Source organism: Portunus trituberculatus, chromosome 10, assembly GCF_017591435.1.
Source record: "Portunus trituberculatus isolate SZX2019 chromosome 10, ASM1759143v1, whole genome shotgun sequence".
Taxonomy (NCBI): Eukaryota; Metazoa; Arthropoda; class Malacostraca; order Decapoda; family Portunidae; genus Portunus; species Portunus trituberculatus.
The window spans coordinates 4569083-4584082 of record NC_059264.1 but is presented as its reverse complement, the minus strand read 5'-3'; the positions used below and the strand labels follow the sequence as shown (position 1 = coordinate 4584082).

The 15000-nt window shown below is 38.0% G+C and overlaps 2 protein-coding genes across 2 annotated transcripts in view; both read left to right on the top strand.

The window, feature by feature from the left end:
- The window catches only part of LOC123501986 (cilia- and flagella-associated protein 36-like), a 9325-nt gene extending 8659 nt beyond the window's left edge, over nt 1-666 (top strand). Inside the window, exon 7 of the mRNA XM_045251124.1 lies at nt 560-666. Coding sequence (XP_045107059.1) covers nt 560-652 — 93 coding nt within the window. The 3' untranslated portion in view covers nt 653-666. The remainder of the gene's footprint in view (nt 1-559) is intronic.
- A 2037-nt stretch (nt 667-2703) lies between these two features.
- On the top strand, nt 2704-12434 carry LOC123502106 (vacuolar fusion protein CCZ1 homolog). Its single transcript, XM_045251320.1, has 10 exons — nt 2704-2859; nt 4102-4199; nt 5005-5098; nt 5472-5678; nt 7051-7226; nt 8222-8341; nt 9326-9450; nt 9685-10000; nt 10841-10965; nt 11127-12434. The coding sequence occupies exons 1-10, from the start codon at nt 2773-2775 to the stop codon at nt 11180-11182; spliced, it is 1404 nt and encodes a 467-aa protein (XP_045107255.1). The 5' UTR covers nt 2704-2772; the 3' UTR covers nt 11183-12434.
- Nucleotides 12435-15000: the final 2566 nt, after the last annotated feature.

The following is a 15000-nucleotide window of genomic DNA, read 5'->3' as shown; positions in this document are numbered from 1 at the left end:
CTATCTATGTTGTTTCTGAAAATGTTTATATGTTGTTTTATCAAATGTTTCTATAATGTTTTCAAAATGTTTTCTGTTGTTTCCAGAATGTTAGTATAGTGTTTCTAAAAAAAATTTGTGTTGTTTACTAAATTGTCTCCATGCTGTTTCTAAAATGTTTCTACGCTGTTCCTAAAATATTTCTACGCTGTTTGTAAAATGTTTCAAGGAACTTTCAAAGTATTCCAAAATCGTTTCAAAATGTTCTAAACTGTTTAAAAAAATTATCCACACTTTTCAAAAATGCTCCGAACTGTTTTCTAAATACTCCGAACTGTTAAAAATGCTCTACACTTTTAAAAATGCTCCACACTGCTTTCAAAATGTTCCACACTGTCCTCAAAATGCTCCGAACTGTTTTCAAAATGCTCCGAACTGTTTCCATAATGCCCCGAAACTATGTTCAAACCGTCTAAATACATGAAGCATCCTAGCTCTTACTAATTCTGACTCACCTGGCATGGCTCCATCTCTACCTGAATTCTGCGTGACTTAATGTGGCCCTATCTCTGCCCCTCAGGCCCTGCACGGCTCCCAGATTGACCCCAAGACCCTGGCTGTGCGGCGCGCCCTAGCCCAGCGCCTGAAGGCAGAGGTGATAAGGGACGTGTGAGCCATAAACAGAGAGAGAGAGAGAGAGAGAGAGAGAGAGAGAGAGAGAGAGAGAGAGAGATTGTGTAGAGAAGGAAGAGGAGAAAGAGAAGACGAAGACATGACAAAAATGATGAGGAAAAAAGGAAGGTAAAACAGAAGAAGAAGAAGAAGAAGAAGAAGAAGAAGAAAATAAGAAAAAGGGGACGATAAAAATAAGGAAGAAAAGGAGGAGGAGGAGGAGGAGGACAACGACATATACGATATATATATATATATATATATATATATATATATATATATATATATATATATATATATATATATATATATATATATATATATATATATATATATATATATATATATATATATATATATATATATATATATATATATATATATATATATATATATATATATATATATATATGTATATACTACGAGGACGAGGAAGAAAGAGAAAAAAAAGGAGGAGTAGGAGAAGAAGGAAGAATAAACAACGAGAAAGAAGAGAAAAAGAGGAAGAGAAGAAAGACAATAGAAAGACTGACAGACTGAAAAACAAAAATTGACGGAATGACTGACTGAAAGCATTGAAAGTGGAAATAAAAGATTAAAAAAAAAAAAAAAAAAATAAAGAAATAAACATGTATGGAATAAAGACATAATAAAGCTACATTGTGTGACTATAAAGCTTTAAAGACAAGCACTCACTTATCGACGCAACACTCACACGCAAAACTTACATGTCAATTCAGTGTTTCTGTTTGTGTTTCCTTCTCACACAAGTGTATCTATACTATTGCAGTATTCTCACACTTAAAGGCGAATTGATGAAAATATTATTACGTGTGTGTGTGTGTGTGTGTGTGTGTGTGTGTGTGTGTGTGTGTGTGTGTGTGTGTGTGTGTGTGTGTGTGTGTGTGTGTGTGTGTGTGTGTGTTGCTTTAAATGTATTATTATCATGCACAAACTAATAATACTAGCAAAGATAATAATAATAATAATAATAATAATAATAATAATAATAATAATAATAATAATAATAATAATAATAAATGTCTTTGATTAACCGTCACTCCTTGCCTAGACACTCTCTATAGTAGTAGTAGTAGTAGTAGTAGTAGTAGTAGTAGTAGTAGTAGTAGTAGTAGTAGTAGTAGTAGTAGTAGTAGTAAAGAAGACGAAGAAGAAGAAGAAGAAGAAGAAGAAGAAGAAGAAGAAGAAGAAGAGGAAGGAGGGGGAAATAAAATAAAATAAAAAAATAAATAAAACCCATAAAATATTACCAATTATTATTATCTTTTCTTTTACTTGACTAAATTTTACTCTTCCCTTCGTATCTGGCACGAAAACTCAAACAAAAAAAACTAAAGAAATTTCAACCAATCAGTGAAGACAAATAATGAAATAGAATGACAAAATAAAAAAGAATAGAAACAAAACAATATGGAATGTATGAGGGAGGTTTCTACACACTTATTTTTCATTTATTTATTTATTCATTTATTTATTTATTTATTTATTTTTTTTTTTTGGAGTGGGACTAACTTCTGAATCTACAAGGGGATTAGCAACAAAGTGGATTTCTTTTATTATTTTATATTGCCCTTAGCCAGCTTCCCCTCTTACTTAACCCCTTTCGTATTCATTCTGCTAACTATTTGGTGGTTTTATACAGCTTCAGAAACTTACGTAGTGATTACTGTGGCCATTAATCTTCTGACCTCCATAAAGTCTTCCTAACGTCAATACAATCGTCCAATCATGCCCTAAATTGAAGGTAGAAATGCGTTCCAGTACTAAAGATGTTAACCCCTTCAATACTGGGACACATTTTCACTTTGACATTTGTGTACGATTAGACCATTTTATTAACATTATGAAGGGTCTATGGAGGTCAGCAGAAGATTAATGGCCAGTCTTCACAATTTTAATCCCACACATAATCTAAAGCTGTATAAAATCACGAAATATTAAACAAAATGAATATGGAAACGCGTTATTGAACTGAAGGGGTTGAAGAAGAGGAAAAAAAAAAAAAAAAAAAAACGGAAAAGCAGCACCGTTGGAAAGGCAGACGCTTCCCTGTCGGACCAGCACCCGCACATCCCAGTGTTGACAAACAGGGAGGCGGTGATGGCAGGGGACTCCCAGCACACAGCGGACCCCAGGCTGCTCAACCTCTTCATATTCAACTCATCCTACGGCCAGAAGGAGGGACATGTGAGGAACAGAGACAGGGGGAAGGGAGGAGTGTGGGGGGGAGGAGGTGGTGGTGGTAGTGGTTTCCTAGTTTCAATTAACCGAATATGATTAATTAGATTTAACCTAACCTAACCCAACGTATTTAACTAACCTAACTTAATCTAGACAAACGAGCTCAATTTTAACCTAACCGAGCTTATTAACTAACAAACCTAGCCTAACCTAACCTAACCTAACCTAGACAAACTCAACCTAACGTAACCCAAACAAACTCACTGAACTTAACCTTATCAAACCAGACCAACCTAACCTAAACTAACTTATCATAACTTAATCTAATGGAAAGCTAATCTAATCTAGTCTAACCTAACTGGCAAGGCTAATGAATGCCAAAACTAACTTAACCTAACCTAATGAAAACCTAGTCTATTCTAACCAACCTAAGCTGTGTGGAGAGGAGTGGGTGGCAGGGAAACACAAGCTGATGCAGAGGAATGTGTTATTACTATATTCTTTGGCGTTTCACCTGTACGTCTTCTGAGACTTACGAAGCATAAAAGGTCACAAGAAGAAGAAAAGTAACAGACAGGTGGCATGGCTGTACATAAGCCTGTATTCTGAAACGCTTTGCTCTCTCACCTTCACTGCTTTCCAAAGGCTCCAGTTGAAGATACTCATGTTTTTACAATTATTTTTTTTGTTTTGGTGATATATTGTCATGATTTCTAGTTTATCATGAGGAGGAACTGACTTGAAAACCAGGCTAGTTGTCTCTGTGGCCTTGGAAAATTGTTGTACTGAGAGGGGAAGGCGTTTCTGCATGTTGGATATATACATACAGACATACATGTGTTTCCCTACCACCCTCTCGGTGCATTTGTCTAGATATACACAACCTGACCTAACAGACATGGCTAATGAATCCGTGAGTGCAATTGCTTTAACAAATAACAAACATCTTTTTTAAAATCAATGTTTACGTTATGAATTATTTGCGGTGAGTATGTAATGGGTGTTTAAATTAGAATGAATTAATCCAAACTTAACTTAACCTAATCCAGAAGATGCTAATATTATTTTTACTATCATTCCTTTCTTCACAACATCATTATCATTATCAGTAAAGACAGGAATCATCTTTTAGTTGTAGTAGTAATAGTAGTAGTAAATAATAATAAATAGCAAGATATAGTATTGTTATATCTACTACTACTACTACTACAACCACCACCACTACCACTAACAGCACCATCCCCACAGGAACACGAGAAGATTCTGTTCTACTACCCGAGTTCTGCCGACTTAGACACACAGGTGCGACATGTGGGGCTGGCCGAGGCAATCACCAGGTTCTCCAGGTGAGTGTGGCAGTGATGGCTAGGTTAGGTTAGGTTAGGGACACTGCAAACACACACCATTTACCACTACTGTCTGTTTTAGTGCTGTTAGTATTGTGTTTGGTAGCAGTGGGACAGTTAGGTTAGATTAGGGACACTGCAAACACACACCACTTGGCAGTCACCAATGCTGTTTTAGTGCTTTAAATATTGTGTTTAGGTTAGGTTAGCTTAGGGGCACTTCAAACACACACCACTCACCACTACTGTTTGTTTTAGTGCTTTTGATATTGTTTAGTTTATTTTTTCAGTATTTGTAATGGATTATTATTAGTAACAGTATGCAGGACAGTATGTAGTGTGTTTTGAGTTATCAATATTAAGTTATCTAGTTTGATATTTTAGTGGTATGATTTTCAACACAGTACTACAACAACTAAAACAATAATGAGTTGTGTGTTTCTTTTCTCTTTTTTATATATTAAATCGTGTAGTTTTTTTAATATTTCAGTGGAACAATTACACAACACAAGTAACGCACAATGAAGGAGTGGTATGTTGAGTGTTTCTTTGATATTAAACCCTTCTTTATTGGGATGCATTTTTACCATGAGTTTTGGGTATGATTAGACAGTTTTTAACATTAGGAAGGATCTCTGGGAATAAAAAGATTAATGGCCAAAGTCTTCACTATTTTGATCCCACTGAGTTTCTGAAGCTATATAAAGTCACTAAATGGTAAGCAGAAGCAGAATGAATATGGAAACATGTCATGGTATTGAAGGCGTCATGCAATAAGAAAACTTATGAGCAATCTTCCCCACAGTACGTTCAAGAAGGATGGTGACTGTGAGGCCGTACACACACAGAAGACACGCCAGCTCTTCCTGCAGCCTGAGCCAAACATTTGGATGGTCATGGTGAGTGGCTGGGAGTGTGATAACTATGTGGGCTCTTTCTAATGTTTTTCCAGCATTATTTTGTGGTTTATTTTGTGGTGTTTTGATAATAATTCTGATTTAAAGTTTTCCACACACACCCTTTAGTATATGAGTGCCACCCTGCTATTGTGACTCCAGCAGTGTGTGACAAAAAAATAAATAGATAAATAGAAAAATAATAATAATAAAAAATAAATAAAAAAAAAAGTAATGTGAAAAAATATATAAATAAAATAAAATAAATAATAAAAAATAAATAAAAAAAAAGTAATGTGAAAAAATATATAAATAAAATAAAATAACTCAGTCTAACCTAACCTAGCCTAATGCCCCCCCCCCCATCCCTCAACAGACAGTGGCCATAGGGTGGGTGTCAAGGATGCGAGAGTCAGGTCCAGTGAGAGAGTACCAGAGTGAGGCGGTGCAGGACGTGGTGCTGCGTGCCTGCCTGGCGTCCCTGTACCGTGCCTTCGCTCTTCGCCACAGCTCCTTCAGTGCGGTGCTGGAGGCGAGGGGGCTGGAGGGACTCAAGGCCACGCTGGAGTCTTTTCTTACCTCCGTTAGTCTTGTTTTTTGCAATTTGTGTTTTGTCTTTGGGTTTTTTTTTTTTTTTCTTTCTTTTTCCTTAATTTTTTAGCTGTTTCTTTCTACCTCTATTAGTCTTGAATTTGTCTTGTTTTGTTTTGTTTCATTTTGTTTCTTATTTGCATTTTGTATTTTAGTCTTTTTTTTTTTCATATTTTTAGCTGTTTCCTTTCTTACCTCTGTTTTAGTTTTGTCTTGTTTTTTTGCATCTTGTCCTTCCATTATCCACTTTTTCTTATTGAGTTTTCTGTCTTTTGGTATTTAATTTCAACCTGCCTCTTATTTTGTTCTTACTGTTCACCAAAATCTGAGTATTGGTTCCTTCATGTTATTCTAACCTACCTGTTAATCTGTTCTTACTATTCACTCAAGTCTAAATATTGGTTCCTTAAGGGGCTATCACACTGGCCTATGATACGCGGAACGCGGGCCATGGTTCTTGGTACGAAACCAGGAACACTATCACACACAAGCTGCCCGTGTTCTTGTTATGCTAGGCAAACGGCCCACTAACCAAGACAAAGCCTAATCAAAACAAACCAGAACAAAACCATGCCGCTTATACCTCAGCCTGTGCTTTGTCCTGGAACTGCATTTGCACTTCCTCTTGTTGAAGAAAAGTAAGTAAAAAAAAACTAGAGAAAAGCTGAGATGTTGGCGACGGCAACTTTACAGTCAGAGGTGGTTGCCATGAGCCCAAACTATCGACATGATATATATATATTTTACCTTTCTAAATTGATGAAATATTATTTAATATTCCAATATGAAAAATTTAGTCTCATTCTTTTTAGTTCAAATGAAAAGTTTTTATTACATATATCATGTTTACTTTCCATTGGGATAGCATACAGAGAACCGGGATGGATATGAAGCCATCCCAACTTGGTTCCGCTAATCCCGGGCAAGTTCCAGCTATCTAGAGTGGATGTTCCTGATTCCGCGTATCATAGGCCAGTGTGATAGGGCCTTTAATTTCAACCTGCCTCTTATTTTTTTTCTTACTGTTCACCAAAATCTGAGTATTGGTTCCTTCATGTTATTGTAACCTACCTCTCAACTGTCATACAATTTTTACCTGCCTCCTAACTACTAGGGAGGTAAAAATTATAATCCCTTCAGTAGCGTGACGTGTTTTCATATTTATTCTGGTAAGTATTTGGTGTCTATATACAACTTCAGAAACTTATGTGGGGATGAAAATAGTGAAGACTCTGGCCATTAATGTTCTGACCTCCATAGACCCTTCCTAATGAAAATAAAATTGTCTAATCATAACCAAAACTCATAGTAAAATACATCCCAGTACTGAAGGGGTTAAGAGGTCACTGTCATCTCCCCCACAGTACATGTCATCGGTTGAGCTCAGCAGTGGCGACATCCTGACAGTGTGGTCTGGTGTGTCCTTCCTCCCGCTGGACAGACAGACCTTCCTCAGAATACACTGCTGCCTCTCCCTCCTGCAGGCGTCCTTCCCCACCATTGCTCACACCGCCTTCTTCTATAACCAGCATATTGTTTGGTGAGGCTCTTGTGTGGTGGTGGTGGTGGTTTTTGTCTGTGTGGTGTGGTTCTGGTGTAGTGGTGTTGTTGGTGATGGTTCTTGTCTGTGTGGTGAGGGTCTGGTGTGGTGTGGTATAGTGGTGTTGGTGGTGGTGGTTTTTGTCTGTGTGGTGTGGGTCTGGTGTGGTTTGGTGTAGTGGTGTTGGAGGTGGTGGTTCTTGTCTGTGTGGTGAGGGTCTTGTGTTGTGGTGTAGTAGTATTTACATTGCTCCTTTTCTTCTTTTATTTAATGTAAAATTCTTGTCTCTTTTTTTTGTGGTCTTCAGTTCTTTTTGTGAGATGAGGCTTTGGTGTGTGTGTGTGTGTGTGTGTGTGTGTGTGTGTGTGTGTGTGTGTGTGTGTGTGTACTTGTTCTTTTCTTTAGACTAAAGAAAATTTTAGGGCTTTTTTTGTTTTTATATTGGGTTATAATATTTTTTTTCATAATGTTAAGATTTTGAGATATTCCTGTACACTGTGATCAATAATCTATCTACCTATCTATCTATCTATCTTTCAGTCTTTCACCAGTCTATTATCTCTCACACTCAATCACTCATCTCTATCACTTATAATTTCTCACTCTCACTCATTTTCTCTATTTCTATCACTCTTATTTCTATCACTCTTAACATCTCTCACTCTCATTTCTATCACTAATCTCTCACACTGTCACTCATTTCTCTCACTCTTACCATCTCTCACACTCACACTCATTTCTATCACTATCAAACACTCCCCAGCTCACCTAACACACACTCTACCCATCTAAATTATCTCTCACACTCAGTCACACTCTATCACTATCACACTCACATTCAATCACTCTACCACTCCCTCACACTATCACTGCCATGTCTATCACACTCTACTACTCTCACACACTCACTCTCTCACTCAATCTCATACTACCACTCTATCACACATTCTACCACTCTCTCCCAGCACTCCTAACACTTGTCTCCCTTCCAACAGGTGTGGTTTGGCAATGGAGGACCTGCGTTCACTCTCCCAGTACCTCAACACACAGCTCTTGCAATCACGGAAGGACTCCATCACCTCCTCCTCATCCTCCCACTCTTCCTATCTCTCCAGGTACTGTCTGCTCTCTCCATTAACCCCTTCAATACTGAGATACATTTTTTTTACCTTGATTTTTGAGTGTGATTAGATGATTTTATTTACATTAGGAAGTGTCTGTAGAGGTAAAAAAAATGAATGGCCTGAGTCTTTACTATTTTAATCCCAATATATTTTTTGGAAGCTGTATAAATCACCATATAGTAAGCAGAATGAATGTGAAAATGCGTTATGGTACTGAAGGGGTTAAAAAGAGGTGGTTTGTGTTTTGTGTATTTTAACCCCTTCAGTACCAGGACTTAGTTTCCATATGCTTTCTGGTTACTATTTGATGATTTGATACAGCTTCAGAAATAGTGAAGACTTTGGCCATTAATCTTCCGACTTCCATAGACCCTTCATAATGGCAATAAAATTGTCTGATCACAAAGAAAACGCTAGGCGAAAATACATCCCAGTACTGAAGAGGTTAATATTATGTTTGTTGGTGGTAGAGGTGAAGTATTGAATTGGTTGGGTTGGCTTGTTTTGAAGTTAATTTGGGTTGGGGTTAGATTGGGTGGGGTGGGATTAAGTTGGGTTACATTAGGGTTTATTTAAGTTATTTTAGTTGTGAAGAAGTTAGGTTGGTTTAGTTTAGTCTTAACCCCTTGAGTGCCATGTTGTGTTTTCATATTCGTTCTGCTTACTATTTGGTGATTTTATACAGCTTCAGATACCTATGTAGCGGATTAAAATACCGAAGACTCTGGCCATTAATCTTTTGACCTCCATAGACCCTTCCCAAAGTAAATAAAATCATCCAATCATACACAAAACTCATGGTAAAAAATGCATCTTAGTATTGAAGGGATTAAAAGGAGGTGATGTGTTTTGTGGTTTGATATAATGCTCCTTGATAGTGTGGGTGAAGTGGTGTTGAATTGGTTGGGTTGGGTTGAGTTGGGTGTGGTTGGGTTGGGTTGACACTACCACCACCTCCTCCTCCTCTCTTCACAGATTCGTGGGCAAGGGTGTGACGCCATGCCTGGAGGTTCATGTGAGGGATGAGTCAGGGGAGCTGCAGCCACACCACCTGCTCCTCTACTCTCTCATGGGGGTCACCATATGCCTCACCTTTGCTGGTAATGATGAGGGGTGATGGGAGAAGGGGTGAGGATGGGTGAGAGAGAGAGAGAGAGAGAGAGAGAGAGAGAGAGAGAGAGAGAGAGAGAGAGAGAACTGACAAGCAAACACGTTGATGTCACTGCAAAAAAAACCTGAATTTAAACATTTCTAAGGAATAATATAAAAGGAGAAGCATTTTATCAGAGAGAGAGAGAGAGAGAGAGAAAATAACCCCAGTCTTCCTTCCACAGAATCAGAGAGCCTAACCCCACAGCTGTTTGAGAAGATTGACCGACTGCTGGAGGCCAAAGTTTCCCAGCTGGCCAGTGACATCGGGGAGCAGTCCGGCAAGAAGGCAGGAGGTGGCGGACCGGGGGCAGAGGGGGGCAGTGGTGGTGGGGGTGGGGGCACTGGCGGCAGTGGTGGTGGTGGGAGTGGTGGGACCTTTCGCTACGTGTACCACAATCACATGAACCTTGCTACGAAAAGCACGGTACATGCCCCCAACCAGCCCCTGCCAGCTGAGGTCATGAGGGCCATTGCTGACATGCACTCAGACATGCAGAAGTGAGTGTGTTTAGTGTTAACCTTACCTCTTTGTTCACCTCAGTTATCTATTTGTTATTTTACCTAGTAGTGTTCAAGACATTTGTTCCTAAATTTTGGCTAAATCTTTACAACACTTTAAGGGAACCAGCACTCAAGTGGACCTTTTTTTTATATATATATTTTGCTGCCCTTGGCTGCATAAAAAGAAATTATTTTCTTCTTTTTTCTCCTTTTTTGCATGTAAGAAGAGAAATCTGGCTAAGGGCAACAAAATGATTAAACAAAAAGGCCCACTTAGATGCCAGTTCACAAGTACTGAGATTACTGGTTAATGATCAACAGTACTGATTAATGATTGACAGTTCTGGTTAATGATTGAGAGTACTGCTTAATGATTGAGAGTACTGGTTAATGGTTGAGAGTACTGGTTAATGACTGAGAGTACTGGTTAATGATTGAGAGTACTGGTTAATTCTTGCTAGAGAGGTGGACAGAATAGGGATGAGAGAAAGAAGAAAGCCTAGTTGTGTTTACCTAGTTTTGCTTTACAAGAGGGAGTCTTATAGTATCCTGTACCTATATCCTTTATTGTGAGGGAGAAGGTGAAAGAAAAGATGGCAAAGAGGAGGAGAAAGTGAAATAAAAAAGAAGGATGGAGGAGAGAAAAAACGAAAAGGCAGTGGAGCGAGGAGAAAATTAAATAAAAAAGGATGAAGGTGAAGAAAAGTGAGGAACATGAAGGAGGTAAACAAGAAGGAAAGAGAAAATTAAGTCGTAAAGAAGAGAAGGGGGAGAAAAAATAATGAATGTGTAATGAGAGAGAGAGAGATTACCACTACCTAACCCTCGCCCACACAGATGCCAGAGTGGTGAGTTGGTGGTGAAGACATCGCAGGACCATTGGATTGTGGGAAGGTGTGGTGACGGGAGGGAGTTCTATGTTGTCGTCAATCACAAGAATGCAAACTTGGTGGAGGTGACAGGTATGTACGTGTGTGTGTGTGTGTGTGTGTGTGTCTTTATCTAGCTGTGATATATAAAACCAGATACTATATGTGTGTTTTTATTCTCTCTCTCTCTCTCTCTCTCTCTCTCTCTCTCTCTCTCTCTCTCTCTCTCTCTCTCTCTCTCTCTCTCTCTGCAGATGAAGTGAGTCGGATGTGTGCCAGTCATTTCAGCAACATCTTCATGATTGAGTGACTTGCCAGCACCATCCAGTCAGTCATCCAGTCAGCCAGTCAGTCAGTCAGTCAGTCAGTCAGTCAAGTGTTGGGAGCCATTATGTGAAGTATTGTTTTTATTATTACTATTATTATTGTTATTGTCACTACTGTTGTCACTTCCATGTATGTTGCTATTGATCTATTTATTTGGAGGAAGGAAACGTATGGTATAGTATTTTTGCACTTGAAAAGAGCAGCTGTACTATTAACTGTTATTATTTCCATTAGTTTTGACTGTCCCCCTCTGCCATCAATGTTAATGGGGCTAAGAGAGAGAGAGAGTGTGTGTGTGTGTGTGTGTGTGTTTCTTGTGTATATATTGATTAAGTTGAGATTAGTTGATTGTTGCCAGAGAGAGAGAGAGAGAATGATGATGATGATGAAAAAATTATAGTTTAAGTTTTGACTATTTGCAGCTTATATAAAAACCCTCTGCTTTTTATACCTGATAGTAGTAGTAGTAGTAGTAGTAGTAGTAGTAGTAGTAGTAGTAGTAGTAGTAGTAGTAGTAGTAGTAGTAGTAGTAGTAGTAGTAGTAGTAGTAGTAGTAGTAGTAGTAGCAGTAGCAGTAGTAGTAGTAGTTAGTTTTTATACAGTGGCAATGTGTGTGTGTGTGTGTGTGTGTGTGTGTGTGTGTGTAAAAAGATGAATGGTTTAGAAATAATGTAAGTAAACCATTCCAGGCATGTGTGTGTGTGTGTGTGTGTGTGTGTGTGTGTGTGTGTGTGTGTGTGTGTGTGCGTGTGTGTTGTTTGAGCAGTGAACTAATTTGAATAATATTTCTTTTTCTTTTTTTTTCTCATTTATGTAATTTCTTTTAAACTAAAGAATTTGTTTTGCTTTTTTATTTTTCCTGTTTTCTTGTGTGTGTGTGTGTGTGTGTGTGTGTTTGAATTGGTTATATAATAAAAATAATTATGAGTGTATTTATTTTAGAGTGACATTTCAATGATTATTTATTATTTTGAGTGCATATCTATAATAATTATAAACTTTAATATGATTCTCTCTCTCTCTCTCTCTCTCTCTCTCTCTCTCTCTCTCTCTCTCCTGGTGGTAATTCTGTCATTTATTGAGAGAGAGAGAGAGAGAGAGAGAGAATTATGTCCAAAGTTTCTATTGTGTGACTGCTATTATTACTATGAATTATTACTGTTATTATTATTAATATATATGACTTCCATTGAGGTAATTATGTATATGATTATGCATTAAACTGATAACTTTTACCTCTTTTTTTTTTTTTTTCCTTTTTTCTCTCAATCTCACACTCTTACTTAACACTTACTATAGTCCGCCTACTCTAAAATGCCTCCTGGATTTAAAACACACTGTAGCTTATTGATAATGTAATTGATTTGATGTGAATATTACTTGTTTTCTGTTGATCAACACACTTATTACAAGGACAGCTCACGGTTTTCCTCGAGATCTGACAACCACGCATTCCCTGGGTCACCATTCAAACTGAGACCCAGGAGACACTTTAGAGGAGACAGACTGTAGAAGAGAAATAAACTGCTAAATGTGAGATACGTGTGCTATTTTTTTTTATCAGTGGAAGTTTAAGAGTGACACAACTGAGAAAGAATACATATGTTGGTGTTTTATGTTAATTATGAAGGAAATAAGAGTGAATTCAGGGTAAACTCAACTAAAAATATATTGACACTGGTAGGCGGACATTCAAAGAAAATGCTCTCTCTTGGAAGGTTTTCAATAGTTGCGGTGAAGTGAAAAGGGTTTTTAAAAGTGTTTTCTGAATATAGTGACAAATTAACGCGCCTTTGAGAACCCCACCTATAATTATTGTGGCCCTGAAAGCAGTCGTAGAGAGAGAGAGAGAGAGCAAAGGGTTTCTGAATTCGAGTATACGCCCACCTCTTATTTCATTTTTTTTTTCCTTAATGTTTATTTATTTACCCTCGTCGGTGCATCTTTTGTATATAATTCCGACTTTTTTTTTCTTTTTTATCCTTAGCTGGTACAGAACACAAACAAAAATACCACACCACCACCACCACCACTGCCATTACTAACACGATCAAATTTACTTACCTCATTTCCTGCACTCCTCACACCTCAGGGAAGATGACAAGGCTTCGCTACTCCCTCAGCGTCACTACACACGCCTCCTACACGCACTCACGCACGCAGACACGCAACAAACACTTATTCACTCTTAAAACACGAAAATATCAACGCACACCCAAGTAATTTGTTTTCCCCGCCTCGCTCGGGTAAACATTGCCTGGCCATCATCATCATCAGGGTCAGTCAAGTTGGTTATATATTTGCTACGGTGTTTTTATATCCAGAAAATTTAATGCATCCAAGGTTAACCTCTTTAGTACGAGGACGCGTTTTCATAATGCATTCTGGTTATTACTTGATTTTATACAGCTTCAAAAATTTATGTAGGGGATTAAAATAGTGAAGACTCTGGCCATTAATCTTTTAACCTTTATAGACCCTTCCTAATATCAATAACATCGTTTAATCACACTCAAAACTCAAGGTGAAAATGCGTTCAAGTACTGAAGGGGGTTCAGTTATCCCATCCAAGGCAGACTTCTTTTTCATGACATAGGACTTTCTTAATAAATATGTCCCGCCCGCTCTCCTCGATTCCCGGCTCCCCCTTCGCAGCTCCTCCACACAACTGCGTTGACGTCACGTATATGAAGCCACGACACATTTATTATTATATGAAGCCATGACACGATTAAATATTGGGAGATTTTACATGGAGATTCCTCCATTAAACCTGAAGACCCATTTCATCGCTCAGCCATCAAGTCCAAAATTTTCTATGTTCACTCTCAGTTAGATATTAGAAGATCCTTTAGTAAAAAAGGCATATTAATACTTATAAATTCTTATCGCAGAGTGAAGTCTATTCTCAGAATGCCACCGCTTTTAAGGTATCTCTATCCAGTCATCCTGGTGATACTCCTCGTACTGCTAACAGTTCAATTAATAGAATAGCAACTCACTAACATCTTTCTTTGTCTGTTTGTGTACGTATTTCCTGCCGCACATGTTGCACTCTCCAGCCTACCGTAGTATTATTGCATTGTTTTTGTTGTTGTTTATTTATTGCTTGGGATGGCGCAACAGCGGAATGTGGTTTCTCCTACCTTAGCTGGGGAAGCTCACCAGGTGAGAATACCAGCAGGTGGGGAACACGTGGGCGACTTGGTGCTAGAGGGGCAAAATCGCTGCCAATTTCCAAATTGCTCCCGAGAACAATTTCGATGGAAATCAGTTACTGTATGAAATCTTCTTGACTATAGAGCTTTACTGACAAATTACTATAGTGTCGTAGTTTGTGGAATATGATGCAATAGAAAGAGTAAGTAGATAAGCATGAGTCTCATGTACTGTACCTTAAAAAAATTAAAGCCCAATAGTGTTCTATTTGTTGACTTGAATGAAATACAAAAACGATGAATTGTTCTTAGGAACATATTGTATTAAACTGAACTGTGTGTGTGTGTGTGTGTGTGTGTGTGTGTGTGTGCACAGTAGGAAAACTATGTTCGAGTGGCTGGATTTACCCCACCGGTCGTTTTCCTTCAGCAGCACGGCTGTACATGCTGCACATATTTGATGTCTGCGTAATGTACTACATCTCGTGACAGTGAAAATCGGAAAAGATGTTGTGATGCTTTAGGAAGAAAACTGTATATCGTCTAAAACATGTTTCAAATGACATTATAACATTACAAATTCTATATCATTTTATATCATATTAATGTTTCATGCACACTCTCAACTCACGCCACTCAGCTT

Excerpts from the sequence above, each read along its gene's own strand:
- LOC123502106 (XM_045251320.1), top strand. The coding sequence starts at position 2,773 with ATGGCAGGGGACTCCCAGCACACAGCGGACCCCAGGCTGCTCAACCTC. Across the intron at positions 5,679-7,050 it reads TGGAGTCTTTTCTTACCTCC|TACATGTCATCGGTTGAGCT; the intron begins GTTAGTCTTGTT and ends TCTCCCCCACAG. Across the intron at positions 10,001-10,840 it reads ATGCACTCAGACATGCAGAA|ATGCCAGAGTGGTGAGTTGG; the intron begins GTGAGTGTGTTT and ends TCGCCCACACAG.